Source organism: Rhinatrema bivittatum, chromosome 8 (assembly GCF_901001135.1).
Source record: "Rhinatrema bivittatum chromosome 8, aRhiBiv1.1, whole genome shotgun sequence".
In the NCBI taxonomy this organism is placed as follows: domain Eukaryota; kingdom Metazoa; phylum Chordata; class Amphibia; order Gymnophiona; family Rhinatrematidae; genus Rhinatrema; species Rhinatrema bivittatum.
This window is the reverse complement of record NC_042622.1, coordinates 42,396,982-42,420,196: the sequence shown is the minus strand read 5'-3', so window position 1 is coordinate 42,420,196 and position 23,215 is coordinate 42,396,982. Positions and strand designations below refer to the sequence as shown.

The window sequence follows — 23,215 nt, the reverse complement described above, 5'->3', positions numbered from 1 at the left end:
GGCTCCGCCCACAAGTTTTAGTCTGTCTCCATCTACTGGTGCGGAGTCACAACCCAGGTGTCCTGGACTGATCCTTGGTACTACAGGAACGAAAATTATCAGGTAAGAAACTAATTTTCCTTTACTGGAGTCTAGCTGAAGACAAAGCTAACACTTGTCAAAGAAAACAGGTACACTCCTTTTTCCATGTTTACACAGTATGGACTACATTTTCAAAAAAATTTATTAAAAACTGTAAATGTATACAGGCACCAAATAAAAAATATACACATACAAGACAACTGAAGGGCTCCATCCAGCTCACTTGGGAGAGCCACATTCTCCCATTTGGGAGCACAATAATATTTCTAGGAGTAAACAGAGCAAACAGCTTTAGGGTCTGGGCGGCCGCATACCAGGAGGTGGTGGACCTGCAAGGAAGAAAGATAGCTTAAGATTGTTTCACTACAATATCATTAGCTTAGATGAACTTTACAAACAAAATGAATACTCCTGGTGCTAGGGCTGCAAGCTGAGTATTTTCAAGGCATCGTTCATGGCCTCACATTCATTCCAGCTCCAGGAGTTAACGAAAAGATTTTACTATGGAAGAAGAGTATTAAGCCCACGCAAATGCCATTATATTTTTTGCTCTTCACCAAATTCAGTCTTAGAAGTTTTAGCAGTATGGAAATTTGACATTTCTGTAAAGGCTGCAATTGTGGCAGCACAAGCAGAAAATATGCTTTTCTAAGGTGGCCTGGGAAAACCTCTCCATTATCAAAAGTTCATCATAAACAGGTGAGATTCACTTTAAGCACAAAGCATTTAGACTGAAAGAAAGAGCTGAGCAGTTTACCTACTAACAAAAACGTTATGCCAGATCTGATCAGCCCCATAACTTGAGTTTAAGCATGATGAGGAGGCAGTGTAGCTTCCAAAGCAGAAAGGAATACAGCACTGAGTGACTTGCCTCAAAGAAATCCCTTAGGGCCAGTAAGAGTGCCTGCTAGCACCAGCGATAGGAAGTTCCCACCCCACATCACCACCACGCTAGTTTACCATTCTAATTCAGTATTCACACTGCTTCCTCAGGGGCCCCCCCCATTTACCTCTCATGCCAGGGGGAGGTGGCCTCATGCCTGGAGGCGGCATTCCCATTGGTGCACCTCTGCCTGGGGGCATTCCCATCGGTGGACCCATTGGTGGCCTCATGCCAGGAGGTGGACCCATCATTCCTTAAGAAAATCAGAGCATTAGTGGGGAAAATGCCATACAATGCACATGAGAAGATGCATGCAAACATGGCAGAAACAAGTTATTTGAAACAGGTGCAGAGACAAGGAGCTGTATTAAGCTACAATTGTTCTTAGTTGTGATTAAAAAAAAAAAAAGAAAAATTGGTTCTTGCCTGCCAATTTTCATTCCTGTAATACCCCAGATCAGTCTAGACAAGTGGGTTTATGCATCCCTACCAACAGATGGAGACAGAACAAAACTTTGGGACACTGCTACATAACTGAGTGCCACCTGCAGTCCCTCAGTATTAACCTTCTTTAGGGCAAACTGGACAAAAACCTAACCTAGGTTTGGAAACCCCTGAACTGACAAACCAAAGTCCTGCTAATTGCTTATTCAAGAGGAAATACAATTTTTTTTTTAAGCCATGTGGCAACAAGAGGCACCTGATGCACACTGGCTATTATAGTATTTAGTGTCTATCTGGAAATGCAAGGCAACATTTACCTTTTGTAAATCCAAAATGGGACAGAAAGTGCCCTACTTGGCACCACGAAATAAATGAGTACCTCCCCTGTCCCTGTTTGCTCACTGGAACCAGAGCAATGGCCTCTAAGCTTAACAACCTTTACAGACTCTGCTCCACTGCTGCCCTTTTGCTGTGAGAACAGTGGGACTCCAGAATGGTCTTTGACTGGGTGCAAAAATTCTAAGGCATAAACCCTGTTTTACGACCTCTAAGACCCACCAGTCTGCAGTGACCTTGGTCCACTCCTCGTAAGAGTGGGACAACCTGCCCCCTACAGCTTTCCAGTGAGGCGTGGAGGGACCTGGCTTCATTGTGCGGCCTTAACTGCCTTCACATCCTTGACCGGAGGCGCCTCTGGAGGATCTGCCAGTGCCCCGAAAGGGCCGACGACTGCTTTGACAGAGTTTGCAGCCCCTCTTCTGGGACAAAACCTCCTTGAATTCCAAAACTGGGATCAGGGGTGGAAATACCTTCTTAGAACTCTTATCCTTGAGCAACCTGTTTACCTCAGATTCCTCGAGGGACTTAATCCAGCTCCTCCCCAAAACAAACAACTTTCCCTTAAAGGGGAGATTACACAGCTGGGCCTTGGACGACAAATCCGCTGACCAACTGTGCAATCAAAGAAGCCGATGCGCCGTCACTGCTGAGAGAGTGCTCCTGGTGGAGGTATGCCCCAAACTGAGCAATGCATCAGCCAAACCAGCTTCAGCCAAGTCGCCTGAACGGGGCTGAATGTCCCCGCTAGGCTCCTGTGACTTCTGAATCCAGCACAAACAGGCTTGCTGCATTATACTGGCACACACTGGGACTCGAAGGCTTAAGGCAGACACCTTGAACAAGTGCTTCAATTGATCTCCAACTTGTCATCGTGCACATCCTTAAGCGCAACCGAACCTGCCACTAGAATCATGGTCACCGCCAAGACTGCCGCATCTACATTAGGAGTCTTTAAACGCTCCAAATGCTCTTCCACCCAAGGGTAGAGCTTTGCCATGGCCCTACCCACGTTTAAGCCTGCTGCCGGTGAATCCCATTCCCGGCTGATCAGCTTCTGTATCTTCTTAGGCAAAAGGCTATAGGTGGGCCCCGCAGTCCAACCAGGACCAGATTGACACCTCATTATCAGACTCCTGAGTCAGTTTAACCCCAATTCCTCCAACACTTGAGGAATGAGAGGCTGCAATTCTCTTAAAAACAACCACGCGAGGGTCATCCCCCTCCAAAACGGATTCAATGAGATCTAGATCTTCCTTATGCAAATCCAGATCCAGCAGCTGACCTTCCTCAGGCTCTCCGTCTGGATCTACCCCCTGAGGAGACACCGTATCTGGCATCTCATCCGACTCATCCATGTCCCTGGAGAGTTCACTCACACTGGCCCAGCACAACCCAGGGCACTTCAAGAGCTCCCCCAAAAACACCTGCTGAAGACATCCTCTGTCTTGGGAGAAATGAAGTGTTGCAACCTGGCTCTAGACTCCCACTCCCATTCTAGCCAGGAAGACCCTGTGGAGTAGCAGGACAAATTCTGGGGAGAAATCCTCCCCCAGAGAGAGAAGGCTGTTCCAGAGCACAATCCTCTGAAGCCCAGCAGAGGGGGAGCTCCCCAGCATGGGAAGCCTTTCGCAACTGCGACCTAAAGGAGCTGTGCAACTGCCATCTCAGTCAGGAATGCAGGTTTTTGCACCTCTACCATCTGCTGGAGACAGAAATACTGAGGGACTGCAGCTGGCACTCTCTGATATGTAGCAGTGTCCCAAAATTTTGTTCTCTGCCTCCATCTGCTGGTAAGGATGCATAAACCCACTTGTCTGGACTAATCTGGGTATGTACTGAAAAAAAAAGTTATAGAACTTCTTGAACAAAATCCACATTAGAAGATAGTTTATGCTAAATCATATGCATTTCTAGAGAGCCATGTTTTCAGTTTACGTTTAACACTATCAGATGTAAAGATTCTGGAAGAGAGTTCCACAGCTTGGGCCCTGCTATTGAAAACAAGGTCTTATTTGGGTTAGGTGTGTTTTCAATGTTGCAGGCACCTTTAGAAGTCCTTTGTTTTGTGATCTTAGGTGTGTATGGTTCAGGTGTCACTGCAGTTAAGCACAGGTAAGTGTTGATGATATTAAAGATTAGAGTTAATACTTTATAATGAATTCTGTATTATACAGGAAGCCAATATAGTGCCATCAGCAAGGGGGTGTTGTGGTCAAATTTCCTTGTCCCTAGCAAGTGTCAGAGGCATTTTGTAATAACTGAAGGGATTTTAAAAGTCCTGAGAGTAGGCCTAACAGCAAGTTGCAGTAGCGTAAGCTTAAAAATACTAAAATTGGTTAACTGCTAGTTTTCATTCCAGTAGTACCACTGATCAGTCCAGACTCATGGGTTTTGCCTCCCCTTCAGCAGATGGAGACAGACGTTTTGACAGACTGTCCTATATCCTAAGGTGCCACCCACAGTCCATCAGTATTACTCAGTATCCAAGCAGAATGGTTCAAAACCAAATTATCTACAATTAACATGTAACTGAACTGGATCACTTACCCCAAATGGGAACAGAACCCATAGAAAATGAACTGAATTGATCTGCAGACCCGAAGTAAACAAATGCTGAATTAGCGGACTCTATTACCTCTATGTGCCAAGTGAGCGGGACTCTGGACTGATCTGTGGTACTACAGGAACGAAAATTCAGGTAAGAACCAATTTTCCTTTCCCTGTATGTACCCGGATCAGTCCAGAGTCCTGGGATGTACCAGAGCTTTTCTTACCTGGGATGGGATCTGGAGAGGCCCGCTCTCAGCACACCCTCTCCAAATCCTCCAGAACCTGGGGCCTGGACATCCAGCCTGTAATGCCTTGCAATGGTATGTAAAGACTTCCATGTAGCCGCTCTGTAAATCTCTTATGGGGAAATGTTGGCATTCCGCCCAAGAAGTCGCCTGCAAACGAGTAGAATGAGCCCGAAGTCCAAACAGTAAAGGTCTTCTGCGCAGTAAGCATGCAGAACTTATAGCCTCTTTCAACCATCGAGCTATTGTGGTCTTAGAAGCCATATTACTTCGCTTTGGACCACTCCAGAGCACAAAAAGATGATCCAAGACACGAAAACGGTTTTTAACTTCCAGATAACGCAGCAAAATCCTGCTAACATCTAACTTCTTTAAGTCCTTAGATAGAGGATCCGATCGGTCCAGCTCTGAAAAGGACGGGAGCTCCACTGATTGATTCAAATGCAAGGAGGAGACTACCTTTGGGAGAACCAAAGGAACCGGTCACAAAGAAACTCCCGAATCTGAAATCCTTAAGAAGGGCTCTCTGCAGGATAACGCCTGCCACTCAGACACCCTACGAGCAGAAGAAATAGCCACTAAGAACACCACCTTTAGCGTGAGGTCTTTCAACGGTGCCTCTCAAAGGCTCAAAGGGTGTCATACACAAAGCTGTGAGGACTAAGTTTAGGTTCCAAGAAGGACAAGGGTATCTTACCGGCGGATGTGCGTTTTGCTCCCCGAAGGAATAGAGACACATCCAGATGTGCTGCCAATGTTATCCCCTGTATAGTATCACGTAAACACCCAAGGGCTGCCACCTACACGCAAGGAACTACACGATAAGCCCTTAGCTAGACCAGCTTGCAGAAAATACAAAATATCCGCCAATGACGCCTGGGTAGGAACAATCTCGCGCTGTATGCACCAAGATTCGAAGACTTTCCATACCCAGCCATAAGACAGGGAAATGGACGTTTTATGAGATCTCAAAAGTGTAGACACTACTGTGTCAGAATAACCCTTAATTTTCAGACTATGCCTCTCAAAAGCCATGCCACTAGACAAAAGTGTTTGACCTTGTCGAAACAGACAGGATCTTGATGTAACAGGTTCGGGAGATTGACCAGATCTGCAAACCAAGGACTTGGCCACTCTGGAGCTACTAGGATCACATCTGCCAGGCACCTTTCTATTCACCTGATCAACTTGCTGATTAGTGGCCAAGGCAGAAATATGTGTAGCAGAACGTTTGTCAGCCAGGGAAGAACTATGGCATCTACGCCTTCCACCCCCTTCTCCCTGCAGTGACTGAAGAAGCGCAGCGCCTTGGCATTCTTGAATGTTGCCATCAGATCCATGCAGGGTGTGCCCCATGTATTGCAGAGGAATTGAAAGGCTTCGTGGGCTAACTCCCACACCCCTGGATCGAACCGGTGGCAACTGAGAAAATCCACGTGGACGTTGTCAAACCCTGCTATGAGAGACACCACTGCTTACCAGGTTCTTCTCTGCCCAACTGATTTTGTGAGCTTCCAACGCCACTGGTCAGCTTTTGGCCCTCCTTTGTGATCGATTTAAGCCACTGTGGTCGCATTATCGGACAGTATCTTTACAGGACTTCCCCTGGAGGAGCAGAAAGAAGGCTTGTAATGTGAACCACACTGCTCTGGTCTCCGATTGACGGACCACTCAGACTCCTCTAGGGACCACTGACCCTGCACAAACTGCCGCAGAAAAAACTGCCCCCTCCCCCAACCGGAAAGACTCATCCGTGGTAACCGCTGTCCAATCGGGAACCACTAAAGGGACACCACGGCTCAAGTTGTCAGAGCGTAGCCACCAATCCAGACTGGACCGCACTGCGTCTGTCAGAGGTAGATAAAATTGTTCAGAAACTGGGTTCTACCAGGAAAGCAATGCTGACTGTAAAGGACGCATATGAGCAAAGGCTCATGGAACCAGTTCCAAAGTAGATGTCATTGAGCCTAGGACCGTCACGTAATCCCAAACTCGCAGAGGGTATTTGGATAACAAGACTTTGACTTGACCATTGAGCTTGAGAATGCGTTCTGCTGTCAGGAACACTTTCCCCTGAAACTTGTCGAATAGCACCCCCAGGAACTCCAATGACAGAGGGTACTAGACGGCTCTTGGCAAAGTTGACCACCCATCCGAGCAATCATAGTAGTTGAAGCACTCTGTGAACCGCCGCATGGCAAAGAGACTCAGACTTTGCACAAATCAGCCAATTGCCCAAGTACAGATGTACTAAGAATCCTTCTCTCCGCAACTGCGCTGCCACCAGCCACCATCTTGGGGAAGGTCCTGGGCGCCGTGGCTAAGCCAAAAGGCAGAGCCTGAAACTGATAATGCTGTCCCAGGATATGGGGGGGGGGGTTGGATGATTTAAAATTCACAGAAACTTCTGGTGAGCAGCCCAGACACTGATGTGCAAGTACGCCTCAATCAGATCTAGCTACGCTAGAAACTCCCCCTGGCGAATGACGGACCGCAATGTCTCCATGCGGAAGCCGAAGACACCTGTTGACCTGCTTTTAAGTCGAGAATGGGCTGGAAGGTACCCTCCTTTTTTGGCACCATGAAGTAAATGGAGTAGCAGCCCTGCCATAGCTCCGCAGGAGGAACCGGCGTAATTGCGCAGAGGTAGTGAAGGTGCTGCAATGTCTTACACCACTCGACGTTTTGCCGCATAACCACATGGGGAGACTAGGAATTGGTGACTAGGGCGGCATGCAAAATCTAAAGCATAGCAGTATTTTATCACAGAAAGGACCCATTGGTCTGATGTGACTTTGGTCCATTCCTTGTAAAAGAGGGACAGCATGCCCCCTACAACCGGATCAGAGGAATGGACCGGCCGTACATCATTGTGGGGGCTTACCTCCCTGCGATGACTGGGAGTTACTGGGCCTGCCGAAGCACCGCCCACAAAAGGACTGAGACCAAGACTGCTGCCTGCCAGAATTCTGAAGAAAGGAGGTAGTGGACGCCTGGGGTGCATGAAATCTTTGACCCCCACGAAAGCGAGACCTAGAAGACAAAGAACCTCTTGACCTATCTTCAGGCAGCATCCAACTCCTCCACATTCTCTAATCCCCTAACCAATCACCTCTCCTCCAGCACCCACAATGGAACCACCTAAGAAGATACCTGTTCTACCCTATAACAGCCACACAAAAAAAAAAGAAACAATGCTTATCGTGTATAGACCCCAAAGACTCCTCACAATATCCACCTTTCCCAACTCACACAACAGCCCTCACTCATAACACTAATTCTAATCAATGCCCAATCCGTTGTAAAAAAAACAAAAACTCCACACACTTCCAATCCTCCACGACATTCTCATCAACCACTGCCCAGAAATCTGCTGTGTAACAGAATCCTGGCTAAAAGAATCAGACATAGCCCTAATTAAACTACCCAATGTGCTATGACATCCATTCACTGCCCAAAAAAAAAAAAAAAGGCGGTCTCCTATTTCTAGCCCTAAAGAAATACAAATTCAGATTCTACAATGTCAGCACCCCCCCTCAAAAATCGCCCTCTACAAATCAAAGCACCTACAAATCATACTATTCTATGCCCCTCCTGGTCTCCTAGAACACAATCATCAAAAAACAAGGAAAAAAGAAAAACCAAAAAATGTTTTATCACAAAATTGTGCTCAAAAAATTTTTCTACAAAAAATTTTTGAGCACAATTTTGTGATAAAAAATTTTGGTTTTTCTTTTTTCCTTGTTTTTTGATGATTAATTGAATGGAAAATTATTAGCTCTTTTTTTGCATATTTTTGCTCCTAGAACACAACCCATCACATCAATATGAACACCCCAGCCATAATTATAGGAGACTTCAACCTACGTTGACAACCCCCCCCCCCCCCCCCCCTTCTCCACCGCATGCCAACTCCTACTTGACACCTTGACAGCCTTCGGACTCAAACAAATAGTAAAATCCCCAACCCAAAGATCAGGTCATACTATAGATCTCATATTCATAAATGACGAAGCTGAGCTCAAAGAACCACCCTCAGTCAAACGCATCTAATTCAAACCCTGCTCCAGTAACGAATTAATCAAAGTCCTACCAAACAATTTAAAATCCTTAAACAAGACTTGACACCAACTCCGCCTTGAACTCCTGGCTCACCATCACCTCAGATATAGCAGAAGACAAATGCCCAGTCATCCAGAAAATTAAACCAACTTCCAAGTACAAAGCCCCATGATACACCCAAGGACTCTAGAAGATCAAAAAAATCCTATGATCAACTGAGAAAAAAAATGGAGAAAGAACCCAACTGATCAATTAAACGATAAATACAAAACTGACATTGACAAAGCCAAAAAAGATTTATATGCAAAAAAAAGACACAACTACCAATTTAACCCCAGAGAACTTTTCACATACATCAAAGACCTTACACAACCTGACAAAACCCATCCATCTCCAGGCAATCAAGTGATCACATGTGACAATTTTGCCATCTTCTGAGACAAAATCCTCAAACTTATCACAAAAAGCCCAACCATGGATGAAGAGACTGCAACCTCTCCAAGCAAACCCGATACCAGATGGTCACATTGAGAGCACAGCCTCCACTGAAGTTGAACACATCATCCGAAAAATGAACCCTGCATCACACCCAATTGATGCCCTTCCAATAACACTAAAACTAGTCTCCAACATCATCGCCAGGCCAATCGCTGACATAATCAATCTTTCTTTAAATGAGGACATCTTCCCAGACAAACTCAAATGCGCTATTAAACCAACAATCAAAAAACCCCAACTTGATCAGACATCACCAACTTCAGACCCATAATCCAACCTTCCCTACAAAGCCAACACACTAGAAAAAAAAACCCAACAACTCTCAGACCATCTAGAAAACCACAAAACACTTTTCCCAGCGCAACACGGATTCAGGAGCACCCTCAGCACAGAAACCCTTCTACTATCCCTCTGACAGTCCTCAAAGGCCTAGACAACAGCCAAAGATATATACTCAGATATATCTGCAGCCTTTGATACCGTAAACCACAACATCCTCCTGAACAGACTAAGAGAAATTGGACTATGCAACACCATCAGCTGGTTCACATCATGCCTACCTAACAGATCATACATAGTCAGAACACAAAAGCCAGAGAAATTCCCCTTCCACATTATCATCCACCCTCTTCAATATCTACTTCCTACCACTATGCAAACTCCTATCTGGACTTGGACTATCATACTACATATATGCTGATGATGTCCAAATTCTCCTCCCAATAAAAGATAACATGGCTATTACCCTAAAACTCTGGAACACCCACCTCAAAGCAATCCAACAACTACTAACACAAATAGTCCTCACCCTCAACAAAACTGAGATACTCTACATTTGCAACAAAACTTCACCCATACCTGACCACCAACTCACTAACTGCATAACAAAGAAATTACCCTCACTGCAAAAGATCTAGGAATCACACTAGACACCGATTCTACAAACTCCAAGTCCAAAAAAAGATTAAGCCTCTCCTACACCTCCAGGACTACAGAATGGTGTTACAAGCCCTCCTGTTCTCCAAACTAGACTATTGCAACGCAATACTCCTAGGTCTACCAGCTTCCACCCTTAAGCCACCTCAACTCCTACAAAACACAGCAGCCAGATCACTCGCCAGCAGCAAAAGGTCTGACCACATTGCCCCAATTCTCAAAGAGCTACATTGGTTACCGTCCCCTACAGAATATAATACAAAACCTTATCCCTCATCCACAAAGCGTTATACAATAACAAAACAGAATGGATGAATGTTGCACTTCACTTCCAAAACCCACAAATACTGGACTTCTCGCAACCCCCTCCCTAAAACTAACCCACCACAACTTTCTCCATAGCAGGAACCCCCCCTAATGAAACACTCTCCACACTGACCTAAGACTCGAAACAATGTCACAAACTTTCAAAAAAAAAAAAAGAATCCTTTGCTGAAGCCTTTCTGCAAGAAAGCTAGAATCTGGGCCACAGGACTGGGCGAGGAAGGATTTCCTGCTCACGACACCAAGACTTCCAGGCTCAAAGCAGGGTGGTAATATCCTCTGGATATCCCCACTAACTGCTTCCTTCCAAAATCCAGGTCTCTAGACAAAAAAGCCGCCTGGTCGAAAAATATAGGGCCTTGACACAGTAGGTTTGGAAGATGACTCAGTCGTAGAGGTCAGTCTACTGCAAGGTTGACTAGATCAGCGAATCAAAGTCTCCGAGGATTACCTTCCCTGAGAACTTCTACTCTCCTTAGGAGTTTGCCTATCAGAGGCCATGGTGGAAAAGCAGAACTTTGTGCAGCCAAGGGAGCACTAGGGCATCGACCCCTTCTGCTCCATGTTCTTTCCTGCAAGTGAAGAAACTTGGTGCCTTGGCATTTGTTCAAGTTGCCATCAAATCCAGATGAGGCGCACCCCATCTGCAGGAGATGGGGGTGCTTCTAAGGACAGCTCCCACTCCCTGGGGTCTAGTCATTGGTGGTTCAGAAAATCTGCTTGCACATTGTCAGTCCTTGCAATATGTGATGCTGCCAGCAAGGTTAGATGTTGTTCCTCCCAGGCCATGAGCATCTCCATTTCCAGAACCACCAGATGATTCTTTGCTCCTCCCTGACAATTGATATAGGCTACTGCCGTCGCATTGTCAGACAGAACCCTGACTGCTCAGTTGTGCAAGAGTGGAAGAAAACTCTAATGCTAGATGTACCAGTCTAGTCTCTAGGCAACTGATGGATCACTGTGCCTCTTCCACCGACCATTGGCCCTGGACTGACGAACTGGCACACAGCCCCCACATCCTGAAAGGCTGGTGTCTGTGGTCACTATCACCCACTGAGGCACCTAGAGGACCACCCCATGCCTCAGGTGTTTTCAGACAAGCCACCAGCCAAGACTGGACCTGGCAGACTGAGCGGTTAAGGCCATCTGGAACTCCTCAGGCATCGGATCCCAAAGAGATAGCAATGCTTTCTGTAAGGGCCTCATATGAGCAAATGCCCACGGGACCAACCCCAGAGTAAATGCCATGGAGCCCAGGACCTGCAAATAGTCCCAAACTCTGGGGAATGAAGCTGCCAAAAGGTGTTGGACTCGAGTCTGCAACTTGGTGATTCATTCCTCCATTAGGAAGACTCTGCCCACTTGGGTATCAAAGCATGCTCCTAAGAAGTCAAGAACCTGAGAAGGATAAACATGACTGACTGGTGACCCAACCAAGGGACCTCACAGTACAAGACCTTGTCCACTGCTTGTTTGATCAATAAAAAAATTATACTTTCTACAAAATCTAAGTGTTCTTGTATCACTGGGTAAGTGTCATAAAGCAAGATTTGGCGCTTAAAATATTCAAGTGTTTTGTCAAAGGGAATGTAGAATTGAATTTCATCTGCATAAAGGAAGAAGTTGATTTCTAGATTTTTCTAGTAGCGTACAGAGGTAGCAAATACATGTTGAATAGAGTGGCCAAGAGAGCTGAGCCTTGTGGGACGCCAGAATTGATTGGAAAGTTCTATTTTCTAGGAAGGAAGAGAACCATTTGTTAACATTTCAGTCTATTCCTATTTTTCTCAGTTGATGGCTTAGTAGGGAATGGTCAACTGCGTCAAAGACTGCTGTTAGATCAATTAATTCAAGGATATAGGATTCATTGTTGTCAAACCCTTGTAGGATAGAGTCTGTTGTAAACTGGTTTGTATCAGAGATGACTTCCATTCCATAGACCAGAGGTAGCAAACTCTGGTCCTCAAGTGCCATAGATAGGTCTGGTTTTCAGGATATCCACATAAAAATGTACTACCTCCACTGTGCAAATGCATCATGCATATTCATTGCAGCTATTCTAAAAGCCAGACTTGTCTGAGGCACCCAAGAACTGGAGATGCCTACCCCTGGAATAAGCTAAAGCTTGCCTTCAGAAGCTTTGGACACTCATCCTCTCCCCAAAAATCCAGGCCAGCTGGTTTAAAAAAAAAAAACAAAAAAAAAAAAAAACACACACACATGTACTTATCCTGGACCTCAGTGTAATCCTGCTTATAATCAGTTCTTTAGATTCAGAAAGCATTTGTTCATCAGTGATCCAGTTAAAAGCACCATATCTGGCCACCCCAGGTTCATGGACACATTTCCCCATAAGGGAAGCTGATTCCTTACCTGGCGGTAGAGCCCCTCGCCCCATAGGAGGGGGTGGTCCCCCTCTACCACTTGGTGCATACTGGGTGGGTGCTCCAGCAATGCTGGCAGTGGCTGCAGCTGCTGCTGCAGAAACTGCTCCACGCCCTTGGGGCGTCATCACCTGGCAGAGGAAGGAGGAAGAAAGCAGATTCAGGCCCAGTGGGAGATGCTTTATCAGGAGGGTTACTTTCCAGACACAAAGGGTTAAAACTCGGCTATGAAGCCAGATTGCAATCAGAACAAAATCCAACTTTGCCTAACCATTCTTGCTATAAAAGACATGCGCTGTTTTATGACGTCCTTCCATTACCAGGCAGTGCTAGAGTGGCAAGTCAAGCGTCACAATAAATAAGAATATGCATACACCACCTCCACTGAATGTAAATATGCACCCTGCATTATTTATTCTGAACAACCTGAAAACTAGACTGGGTTGTAGCTCAAAGACCCTTATACTGAGTATTAATGAACAGCAATTACCATTCATCACAATCACTATATATCCAAACTGCTAAGATACCATTACTTTTAAGCAATCTATATAAAAATCAGGGTTTTTCAACTGTCTGAATACCCCCAGCCAGTCATGTTTTCAGAATATCCACAATTAATATGAAAATGACACATTTATATAAAGTGGGGTAGTACATGCAACTCTCATGCATATTAGGACTAATCCGAAAACCTGAATGGCTAAGGGATACTTGAGGACAGAGCTGAAAACTCCGATAAAATAGTGAATGCAGGAATGACAGGCACGAGGTGATTCAAACTAAAATCCCACCACCACTGTGGATACACAACACTATACCTAGAGAACTGGGAGAAGTTTAAATGGAGAAGTTACTTACCGGATAATTTCATTTTCCTTAGTGTAGACAGATGAACTCAGGACCAGTGGGTTATGTGCTCTTCTGCTAGCAGATGGGAGACAGATTTCAAAGCTAACGTCATTCTAGATATACTACTGCAGTAACCTCAGCTCTTCAGTATTCTCTTCGAAAAGACACTGTGGATATATCTTGCTTAATTAACTGGATTAAACAAAAAAAACTTGATTGAACTGGTTCAACTGATTTCAAAACTGGAGACCTCCAGTGCACCCAACCAATTAACACAGACACCGGACAAACTGTGGGTGTCTTGAAATGGGGTAGGCCGCGGCTTACTCGTATTTGCTTAGTCTCGAGGTTCGCTTTCCAAGGTTCTCCTTCTCTGGGGCAGCTGTGGGCGGGATGCCGAGTCCATCTGTCTACACTAAGGAAAAACGAAGTTCAGGTAAGTAATTTCTCCATTTCCTAGAGCATAGCCAGATGGACTCAGGACCAGTGGGATGTACAAAAGCTACTCCCGAACAGGGCGGGAGGCTGCCCATGGCCCAGTTAGTACTGCCCTTGCAAAGGCTGAGTCTTCTCGGGCCTGAACATCCAGGCGGTAGAACATGGAGGTGTGTATGGAGGACCTCGTTGCCACCTGACATCTCGGCGGGCGACAGCAGCTTGGTTTCTGCCCAAGAAACTGCCTGTGCCCTCGTAGAATGAGCCTTAACCTGAAGTGGTAAGGGCTTTCCTATCTATTACTTCTTTGATCCAGCGGGCTATGGTTGCCCGCGAGGCCGCTTCTCCTTGCTTCTTCCCGCTGTGAAGAACGAACAAGTGATCCATTTCACACACCAGTTTCCGATCTTTCCAAGTATCACCCCAGGACTCTGCCGACATTTAGATGGCAAAGAAGGCGTGAGTCTGAGTCTAAGTTCATCCGGAGATGGCCTAGTTCAAATGAAAATCGGAGACCACTTTCGGTAGGAAGGAGGGGACAGTGCGCAGCTGTATGGTTCCAGGAGTGAACCTAAGGAAGGGTTCCTGACAGGATAGTGTCTGTAGTTCAGAGATGTGACGAACTGAACATATTGCCACCAGGAATACCATCTTCAATGTTAAGAGGCGTAGTGACAGACCGTGCATTGGTCTGAAGGAAGCCCCTGTTAGGAAGTCTAATACTAGACAGATTCCATAGGGATGGCTAGAGCTGTTTAATTCCTTTCAGAAAGCGGGACAAATCTGGATGAGTTGATAGCCGGAAACTGTCCACTTCAGCTCTGAAGCAGGACAGTGTGGCTACTTGGACCTTGAGGGAGTTGAGTGACAACCCCTTCATACCATCCTGTAGGAACTCCAGCATCATGGGGATCTTGGCCGTCTGCGGGAGTATCCTGCAGTCCTCGCATCAGGTTTCAAATACTCTCCAGATCTGTATGTATGACAGGGATGTGGAGAACTTGCGGGTGCGGCGTAGGGTGTCAAATCACGGCCTTTGAGTAACCGCACTTCATGCGAGTCCTCTCAAGGGGCAGACCGTAAGAGAATAGAGATGGCTCTTCGGGAAGAATTGGGCCCTGTCTGAGAAGGTCCCTGTGTGGAGGTAGGCATAGAGGGTTCCCCACAAGGAGTCTTTGCATGTCTGTGTACCATGGTAGTCTTGGCCAATCCGGGGCCACTAGCAGAACTAGTCCCCTGTGATGTTCTATCTTGCGGATGACCCTGCCCAGTAGCGGCCATGGGGGAGGAAGGCATACAGTAAGTCTTCCTCTGGCCAAGTCTGGATGAGACCGTTGATCCCTTGGGAGTGTGGCTCTCGTCTGCAGCTGAAGAACCTAGGACTTGGGCACAGAGATGGGTGGCCAGTAGATCCATGGCTAGGAGGCCCCAGCAGTTTACTATCAGTTGAAGGCTGTGGGCGACAGCATCCATTCCCCTGGGTCTAGGCTCTCTGCTGAAGAAGTCTGCTGAGACATTGTCTTTTTCCTGTGATATGGGAGGCAGAGATCCCTTGTAGGTTTAACTCCACCTATGCAATGAGAGGGTCTATCTCCAGAGACACCTGCTGGTTCCTCTCTGGTGGTTGATGTAAGCCACCGTTGTAGTGTTGTCTGACATTACTCAAATGGCTTTGCCTCTGGGTCTGTGGCTGAATTGCAGGCATAATAGTTTGACTGCTCGAGCTACCAGGCGGTTTATGTTCCATTCCGCCTCTTTGTTGCATTGTCCCTGGGCCATCAGCTCCTGATAGTGTGCTCTCTACCCTCTCAGGCTCACATCTGGTGAGCAAGATCCAGTTCTGTGGGGATAGGCTTACTCCTCTGCTTAGGTAGTCTTCCTGTAGCCACCACTGGAGCTGAAACCGTACCTCTGCTGGTAATTGGAGGCAAATTGAGTAGTCCTGGGACAGTGGGTTCCATTGTCACAGAAAGGAGTGCTGGAGCAGTCGCATGTGGGCCTTTGCCCACAGGACAACCTCCAGGGTTGATGCCTTGAAGATAGTCCCATACCTTGGGGCATGCATTGTCATCGTCGTAATTGTTCCATCAGTTTCCTTCTCCTCGGGGGAGGGAGGAAGACTGTTCTGTTTGGTGTAGAAACAGGCCTTCAGGTACTCTAGGGATTGAGAGGGCTGCAGATTGCTGTTCACCGTGTTCATGAGCCAACCGAGTTCCTGCAGTAGGCTCTTGACTCTGCTGGTCATTTGCTGGCTCTCTTCCAAAAACTTTGCCCTGATCAGCCAGTCATCCAGGTAAGTGTGTACCAAGATCCCTTCCTTCCTCAGCGTTGCCTCCACAACCACCATGATTTTGGAGAATGTTCTGGGGGCAGCTGCTAGGCTGAAAGGTAGTGCTCGGAACAGGGTAATGGTGACCCAGTATCGCAAAGTGTAGAAAACGCTGGTGATCCCGATGGACTGGAATGTGAAGGTAGGCTTTGGAGAGGTCCAGGGAGGTTAGAAACTCTCCTGGTTGTACTGCCATTATGACGAAGTGAAGAGTCTCCATGCAGAAGTATAGTATCCGCAATTGATGTTCTTGAGATCGAAGATGGGTTGGAATGATCCATCCTTCTTAGGAACAATAAAATAGATGGAATAGTGCTCTGTATTTTAAGGCATGGGAACTGGAGTTATTGCCTTCAGACTGAGAAGTCTTGTCAGAGTGGCTTCCACTGCCAGCCTCTTGGTGTGGGAGTGGCAGGGTGATAAATTTGTCTTAAGGAATGCTGCAGAACTCCAGAGAGTAACCTTCTTGAATGATGTTTAGTACCCATTTGTCCAACATGATTGCAACCCATCTTTGCTAGACGAGGGCAAGTCAACCCCCATCTCCTCTTCCTGTGGCTGGGTTGGCCCATTCTCATTGTGGAGCACAGCTGGAGCCTGCTCCTCTCTTGGTCTGTTGGTTCCGAAAGGGCTCGAACTGAGAGAGTTCCTGTAGGGTCTAAAGCGTTGCGAGCCTCTGCCCTTGATTCTTCTGGGGGAGGAACGCTGAGATCTTTTACTCCTACCTTCCGGGTAGCCAAGGCATTGGGGATTTGCCCATTTGCTGGTTAACTTCTCCAATTCACTTCCTAACAAGAGAGATCTTTTAAAGGGCATTCTTGTGAGATTCACTTTAGATGTCACATCAGTGGACCAATTCCAAAACCATAGTTGTCTTCTGGCTGCCACTAGAGGCTATGCACCAGGTCTGAGCTTGCATCTGTCATGAAGGCTGCAGCAGGTTCTATCGTCTCACCGGTATACGTTCGTGTTTTTGCCTCTCTTGAGAGGAGCAAGCAGGAAGTCACCAGTGCAGTTATACACATTATCCCGAGTAACCTTCAATGCAGCCCCTCCCTCAACAGGAATAGTTTGTTTTGAGACAGTACAGACCATAGTGTCCACTTTCGGGAAACGCAGGTGTTCCTTGGTCACTGATTCTAGAAGTTAGAGTTTCCAAGGCCAGACCCCCTTTGAAGCTGGCCTCCGGGGCATCCCACTCCAGGTCAATCAGTTCCTGGATGGCTTCCATCATTGGGAAGTAGCATGAGGCTTTACGAAGGGAAAACAAGATGGGGTGGTTCTTTGCTTCCACCATAGGATCTGTGCCTGGAATACCCAGCATCTTCAGAGTCTGGGAAACAAGGGCTGGCAATTCATCCTTGTGGAAGAAGCGAAGCATGGTTCGGTATGGTTCCAATCCTAGAGGGATTTCTCCTTCCAGGGAGTCACCATCTGAGGTATCTGGGTCCCTGTCAGGGAAGTTCTTGGTTAGGCGAGACATGTCTTGAGGCATTCAAGTAGGGCTGGGAGGATCTTGTGCTTCCAGCAGTGGTTGAGCCCGGAGCGCAGCCGAGGCTGATAGCGTCTGAACGAAGGCTTGCAGCCCTTAGAAAAATTCTAACCAGGAGAAGGTCCTTGGGTCCATGTTAATCCCAGGGGGAGTCTGAGTAGGGGCCCTCAGAGGTGCCCTCTTGTGGAGAAGCCATCTTGGAGACACAGAGATCCAGGGAGCTATTGTCAGTAGTAGTTCCAGATCCATTTCCTCCCCCCCCCCCCCCGACAGTAGGAGACCAGGTTTTGGTTTCCCCCCGGGCTTCTTCACAATGCTGACACAGGCAGGACTCCAGTTCAGGCTGTGTAAAGAGAGTGCCTTCTTGGGCACTGGTGCCATTGTCTCTATGTGTATGTGTGCAGTTATGCACACGGATGCACTCAGTTGTGCACTCTGTATTGGACGTGCGCAAGTTAGGCGCAGCAGCCGCCTGGCCTGCCCTGCGCATCCTGCCAGTCGAGAAGGGAAGATGGCGCTGATGACCCCCCCGAGCGTAAGATGGTACCCCTCAAGGGTCTCCATGTGTGGACCCTTGCATTGTATCGGGGCCTAGTGCAAACAAGGCTGCTCAATCTGATCTGTGCTCCTCTTTTTTTTTTTTTTTTTTTTTTTTTAAATTCACCAGAAGAAGGAATCGGTACGGCAATCCAAGTTTGAGACCAGAGACCTGAATTTAAAGATTTCTGCTTACCGATCGTGTGCCGGACGGTCTCCAGCTGCAGGGGGAGAGGGAATTACCTTCACCGCCATGCTCTGTTCTGCACTTGCTGCCTTTCAGCCACTCTGGGGGCTAAATCCATGCCAGGAACCGGCTACTGGACCAAGGAACAGCTGAGGGATATCAGAGGTCACCTCAGGAATTCTCGACTGGGGAAGGGACCCTTAGGTATCACCACAGGAGAGCAGGGCTCGATCTTCTTTAAGGTAATTTTGTCTTCTTGCTGTAATTTTCTTAACACTGTAGTGTGTGGGATAGTGTCCGCATCTGCTAGGAGACTGAGAGATACTGAAGAGAGCTGAGGTTTCTGCAGGGGTATATCTAGGGTGACGTCAGCTTTGAAATCTGACTCAGTCTTCCATCTGCTAGCAGAAAAGCACATAACTCAATGGTCCTGAGTCCATCTGGCTACACACTAGGAAATCTCAGATATAAACAGAAAAGGTCTTAACTCATCCCCAGCTCTGAGTAACAGCAGTACTTCTTTAAAAATCACACTTGTTCTTGTAATATTCAGTGTGTTTTTCCAACAATCTCTCCTCTCATCTAGATAGAAAATTAGGTCACCTTTTCACCTGTATCAGAAAGATCATTCAAACCAGGAGCAGGTTTACTACAGGAGGATGAAGACTTGCACATTCCCATAGAACATGCTTATTCCTAAAGCCATCTCCCTGCAGATACCTCAGAAGTTTTGGATACACACACACACACACACACACACACACACACACACAAGACAACCATGCAGTCTTCTAGTCAGTTTGCTAGCAGAAGACTGGAGGTCACAATCACTGGTTAGGATGGCCAGAGAATTATGCCATTGCCAGAGCACAAAAAGGAAGCACTACACTATGCTCTCAGAACTACTTCAGATCATAGCATTGTCTTGGGAAGCAACATACAACACAAGCTAGACCATTTTCTCACACTCATGAACAAGTCAAAGGCAACTACTCACCTGTTGGGATGGTCCTCCAATTCCTCTGACTGGGCCAGCCAGACCTGCTGGGGCCTGTGGCATTGGTGTACCAGCAGGTACTCCTCTCCCAGCTGCCCTACCAACTCCAGGTCCTCCTGCAGCTCCAGCCAATGGCACCCGAGCAATACCAGTCTACACACAAATGCAAACATTTTACATATGTTTCACTCCTATGAATAACTGATAGATGAAAAACAGCAGGAAAATATGATTTATTTCAAGCTTTAAAAAAAAAACCCCACACACCATGTTCCACTTCCACCTTTGATACTGTAGAGATATTCTTAAGATCTTTCTGTCCATTTACTCAAAATGCCAGAACAGGAAGAAACCCTGCCCACTAAGTATTTAGGCTGAAATCCCAGCATAATTTGATAAATAATAATGCTTGAACTGTACTCTGATAATTAAAATTCAGTCATACTACTGGCTAACTATGAGTACCTGCCAATTTTAACTGTAAAAGCAAAAACAAACTGTATATAAAATGTGAAAAACTAACATCACTAAACAGCAGTGCACACACTCAGGCTATACCAAAACAATGTTTCCTTTATATTTACTAGTGGATTTAAAGATCCCGTGCACCATCTCCAATATGCAGGAACCTCTTCACCCATGACACTTCTTATGCCAAATTCTCTCCCAAATACAAAATCAGACATAGCCCCTTCAGAACTATGACATTTTACTGTGTCCCCTCTGTTAAGCTCCCTTCAATTCCTTTACTGATCTGCGACTATCTGGCATATAAAGATAAAATAGGCATAAGTTTATTTACGATCATTTAATATTCTGTTTTTGCCAAGTTTGGTCTCAAAGCAGATTACAGAAGTTAAATTTTAGACAGGTATAACATGTTAAATGTAGTTAACTCTGAAATCTAATGAATGGGGGGGGGGGGGGACCCTTATCCTAATGAGCCAGCAGGGGAAAGGTCTAGTTGAATAGCCATACCTTGGCTTTTTTTGCCCCCAGAAAGGTAGTTTGGTTCCTGGCAGATCAGTAAAGGAACCTCATTTCAGATCTTGGGAGCAAAACAGTTGAAGGGTCTTAATCTTATGCAGTTCAACCCAATTTAACCGTGCTGTAACTTTACTGGCTTGACAGCCTAGCTCTCAAAGTTAGTCCAATAGCTTGTTTGTTAACCTTTATTTCTATATCTATAAACATAATACAGCACTAACCAATCCCACCACCAGCACTTACGTCTTTGGGAGGTGGTCCCTCAACAGTCATGGAAACCAGGTTCTCTCCCCTGAGCAGCACCAAGCCCAGAACTCTTTTCTCTTCACGCTCTGGCTGTTTTGAATTCTTGGGCCTTAGATTAAAAGTGATTGTTTTGCAGTATGTTTATCAAGTGCATTCCAAAAAAACACCCCTTCCCCACAAGAAAAGTCAGAATCTAAAACCATGGGCAAACTAAAGATAAAAACTGAGCATGGAGAAAACCAGTACAACAGAGTTGCCAAACTTCATATCAGATAGTACTAGACAATGACTTAATGAATAATAGAAAAATATTAAGTGTTCTTGTATATAGATAACAGCTAAGAACACTTGCTGAAATAAATATATATAAAAACATAAGACATTGCATTACCTTTCCTTCCTTTTTACCACCTGTATGTTTCATATTGTACCCCACTCAAAGGCTTTTAAATATTTATTTTTGTATACAGATAATTGAGGTAGCTTCATACCAGTTTATATAAGTAAATGACCCATGCTAGGTCAGACAAGTGTCCATGGAGCCCAGCATCTTATTTCCAACAGTGGCCAGTTCTGGTTACAAATACCTAGCATTCTCCAGAAAGTAGATTTTTTTAAATTACTCACTTTTCGATTGAATAGAATTTAGAGTTTATAGAACAATAAAAAGAAAATCAAGAGATTGACCTTTTTGAATTACATTAGTAAAACATGTATTCTACACTTAAAAAGAATAGAAGTTCTTTAGTATTTTGCTTTTACAGCAATTTGCTATAATCTGTTAGGCACCTGTAAAAATGCTTGCAATTGATTTCACATGTAGGCAATGAAAAGATAGGTTCTACTGATATTTTAAAGTGTGGATTTTAAAGGCACATCAGTGTACAGACTCCAGTACACAAACGCACTAAAGTGCAAGCATTGCACAATCAAGGTTAGAGCTTTGCCTTGTATCAATATGCTACACCTTATCACGTCATTTAACCTTTCCCAGCCCCACAAAAAAAAAAAAAACCTCACTTGATCTTCCTGAACTCATCACAATCGCACAAGATGAGGTTCATGTGTTTGTCGAAGGCTTTGAAGGTCCCGATGAAGATCCGGCCGTCCTGCAGGATGCATCGCATCCGATAGTCGATGTGCTGGAGCATCTTACTACTCTTCCCCACCGTCTGGGAACAAACGAAATACCCTTCATAATAAGAAACAATGAGCACGTTCTGGCCTCTCCCAAAGCATTAGCATCTCTTCCCAACTCACAACATTTCACCGCAGCCTCCAACAAGCCCCCCCCCCCCAAGACCGGCCAGCACCTCCCAGCTCTTCTACCTCACACTCCAAAGAGCCTGCAGTGTCGGGGCCCGCAAATTGACTCCGACAATAAACCGGTGCTCAGCAGCTTAGGCCGCAAAAAGAAAAAAAAAAAGTCTCAACCAAGGAGGACAGAGTAGTATTCCGAGCAGAGCCCGAGAACCGGCCCTCATTTTTGCGTCCTGAAACTCTCCCGCACCGTCTCTCCCCTCTCGCAGGGTCCCGTCGGTTTGCGGGGCCCCTTCCTCGCGCTGCCACAGAAATAGCGGATTCCATAGCCCCGCTGCCGCTCTGCGACACCAGCGAAACACTCCTCACCATGGCTGCGGTTCGGATGGCTCGACTCGCCGGCCGATTCTACCAAACAACAAAAATTCCGCTGCGGAGCGAGCTCCGGTCGGCGGCTATTTATGCCGGAAGTGAAGGTGTGTGAACCGGAAGTTTTCTGTCTAATAGCGTTCCACTCTTAAAGCTTCCGGATACGATGTCTGCGGCCTCTTTCTGAGACACTGGGGGTTCGTACACTGTGCTGTTGTATAATCACCAGACATGTTTCCGTAGGGAGGTAATAGCGAGTGGCATCGGAACTTGTCAGGTGGACTTTGGAGGGAATTTCTCTATGTTTCTGCTCAAATCTTCCATGGAGTTCACTTGACCAATAGATAATTGATGTGACAACAGAGGGTGCTAGAGTCAATGGAAAACATTTTTAGCGCTCACGTTCTCTGAGCGGAAGGATGAGAGCTATGGCCGAATCTTCCACGCAAACGAATTGGAAGACAAGAATAATTTTAGGTGGCGTAGCACAAAATAGGGCATGACACATTTTATCCCAACCAGTGTTCACATTGCTGCTCTGCAAATTTTTTTTATTTATCCAATTTTACATTAACAAAAACAAAGTTTTGCACATGGAAATACGTGGGGAAACATATTGATTTCTAAATATGTAAATATAAACATAATTATCCATTTTTACAAAAATAAAATTATAGAAACTAGGGGGAGGGAATAGAAATTTAAGAGAGACAATTTTAGGAAAACAAAACGGATTCTCACAGCAAGGCAATAACACACTACTCAGCATTATTAT

At 45.9% G+C, this 23,215-nt stretch overlaps 1 protein-coding gene across 1 annotated transcript; it reads right to left on the bottom strand.

The window, feature by feature from the left end:
• Positions 1-205: 205 nt before the first annotated feature.
• Positions 206-22,588, bottom strand: SNRPB (small nuclear ribonucleoprotein polypeptides B and B1). Its single transcript, XM_029612521.1, has 7 exons — positions 22,441-22,588; positions 21,832-21,983; positions 20,809-20,920; positions 19,579-19,731; positions 12,739-12,880; positions 1,092-1,217; positions 206-410 (listed from the first exon to the last, which is right to left on the bottom strand). The coding sequence occupies exons 1-7, from the start codon at positions 22,441-22,443 to the stop codon at positions 373-375; spliced, it is 726 nt and encodes a 241-aa protein (XP_029468381.1). The 5' UTR covers positions 22,444-22,588; the 3' UTR covers positions 206-372.
• Between the last annotated feature and the right edge of the window lie 627 nt (positions 22,589-23,215).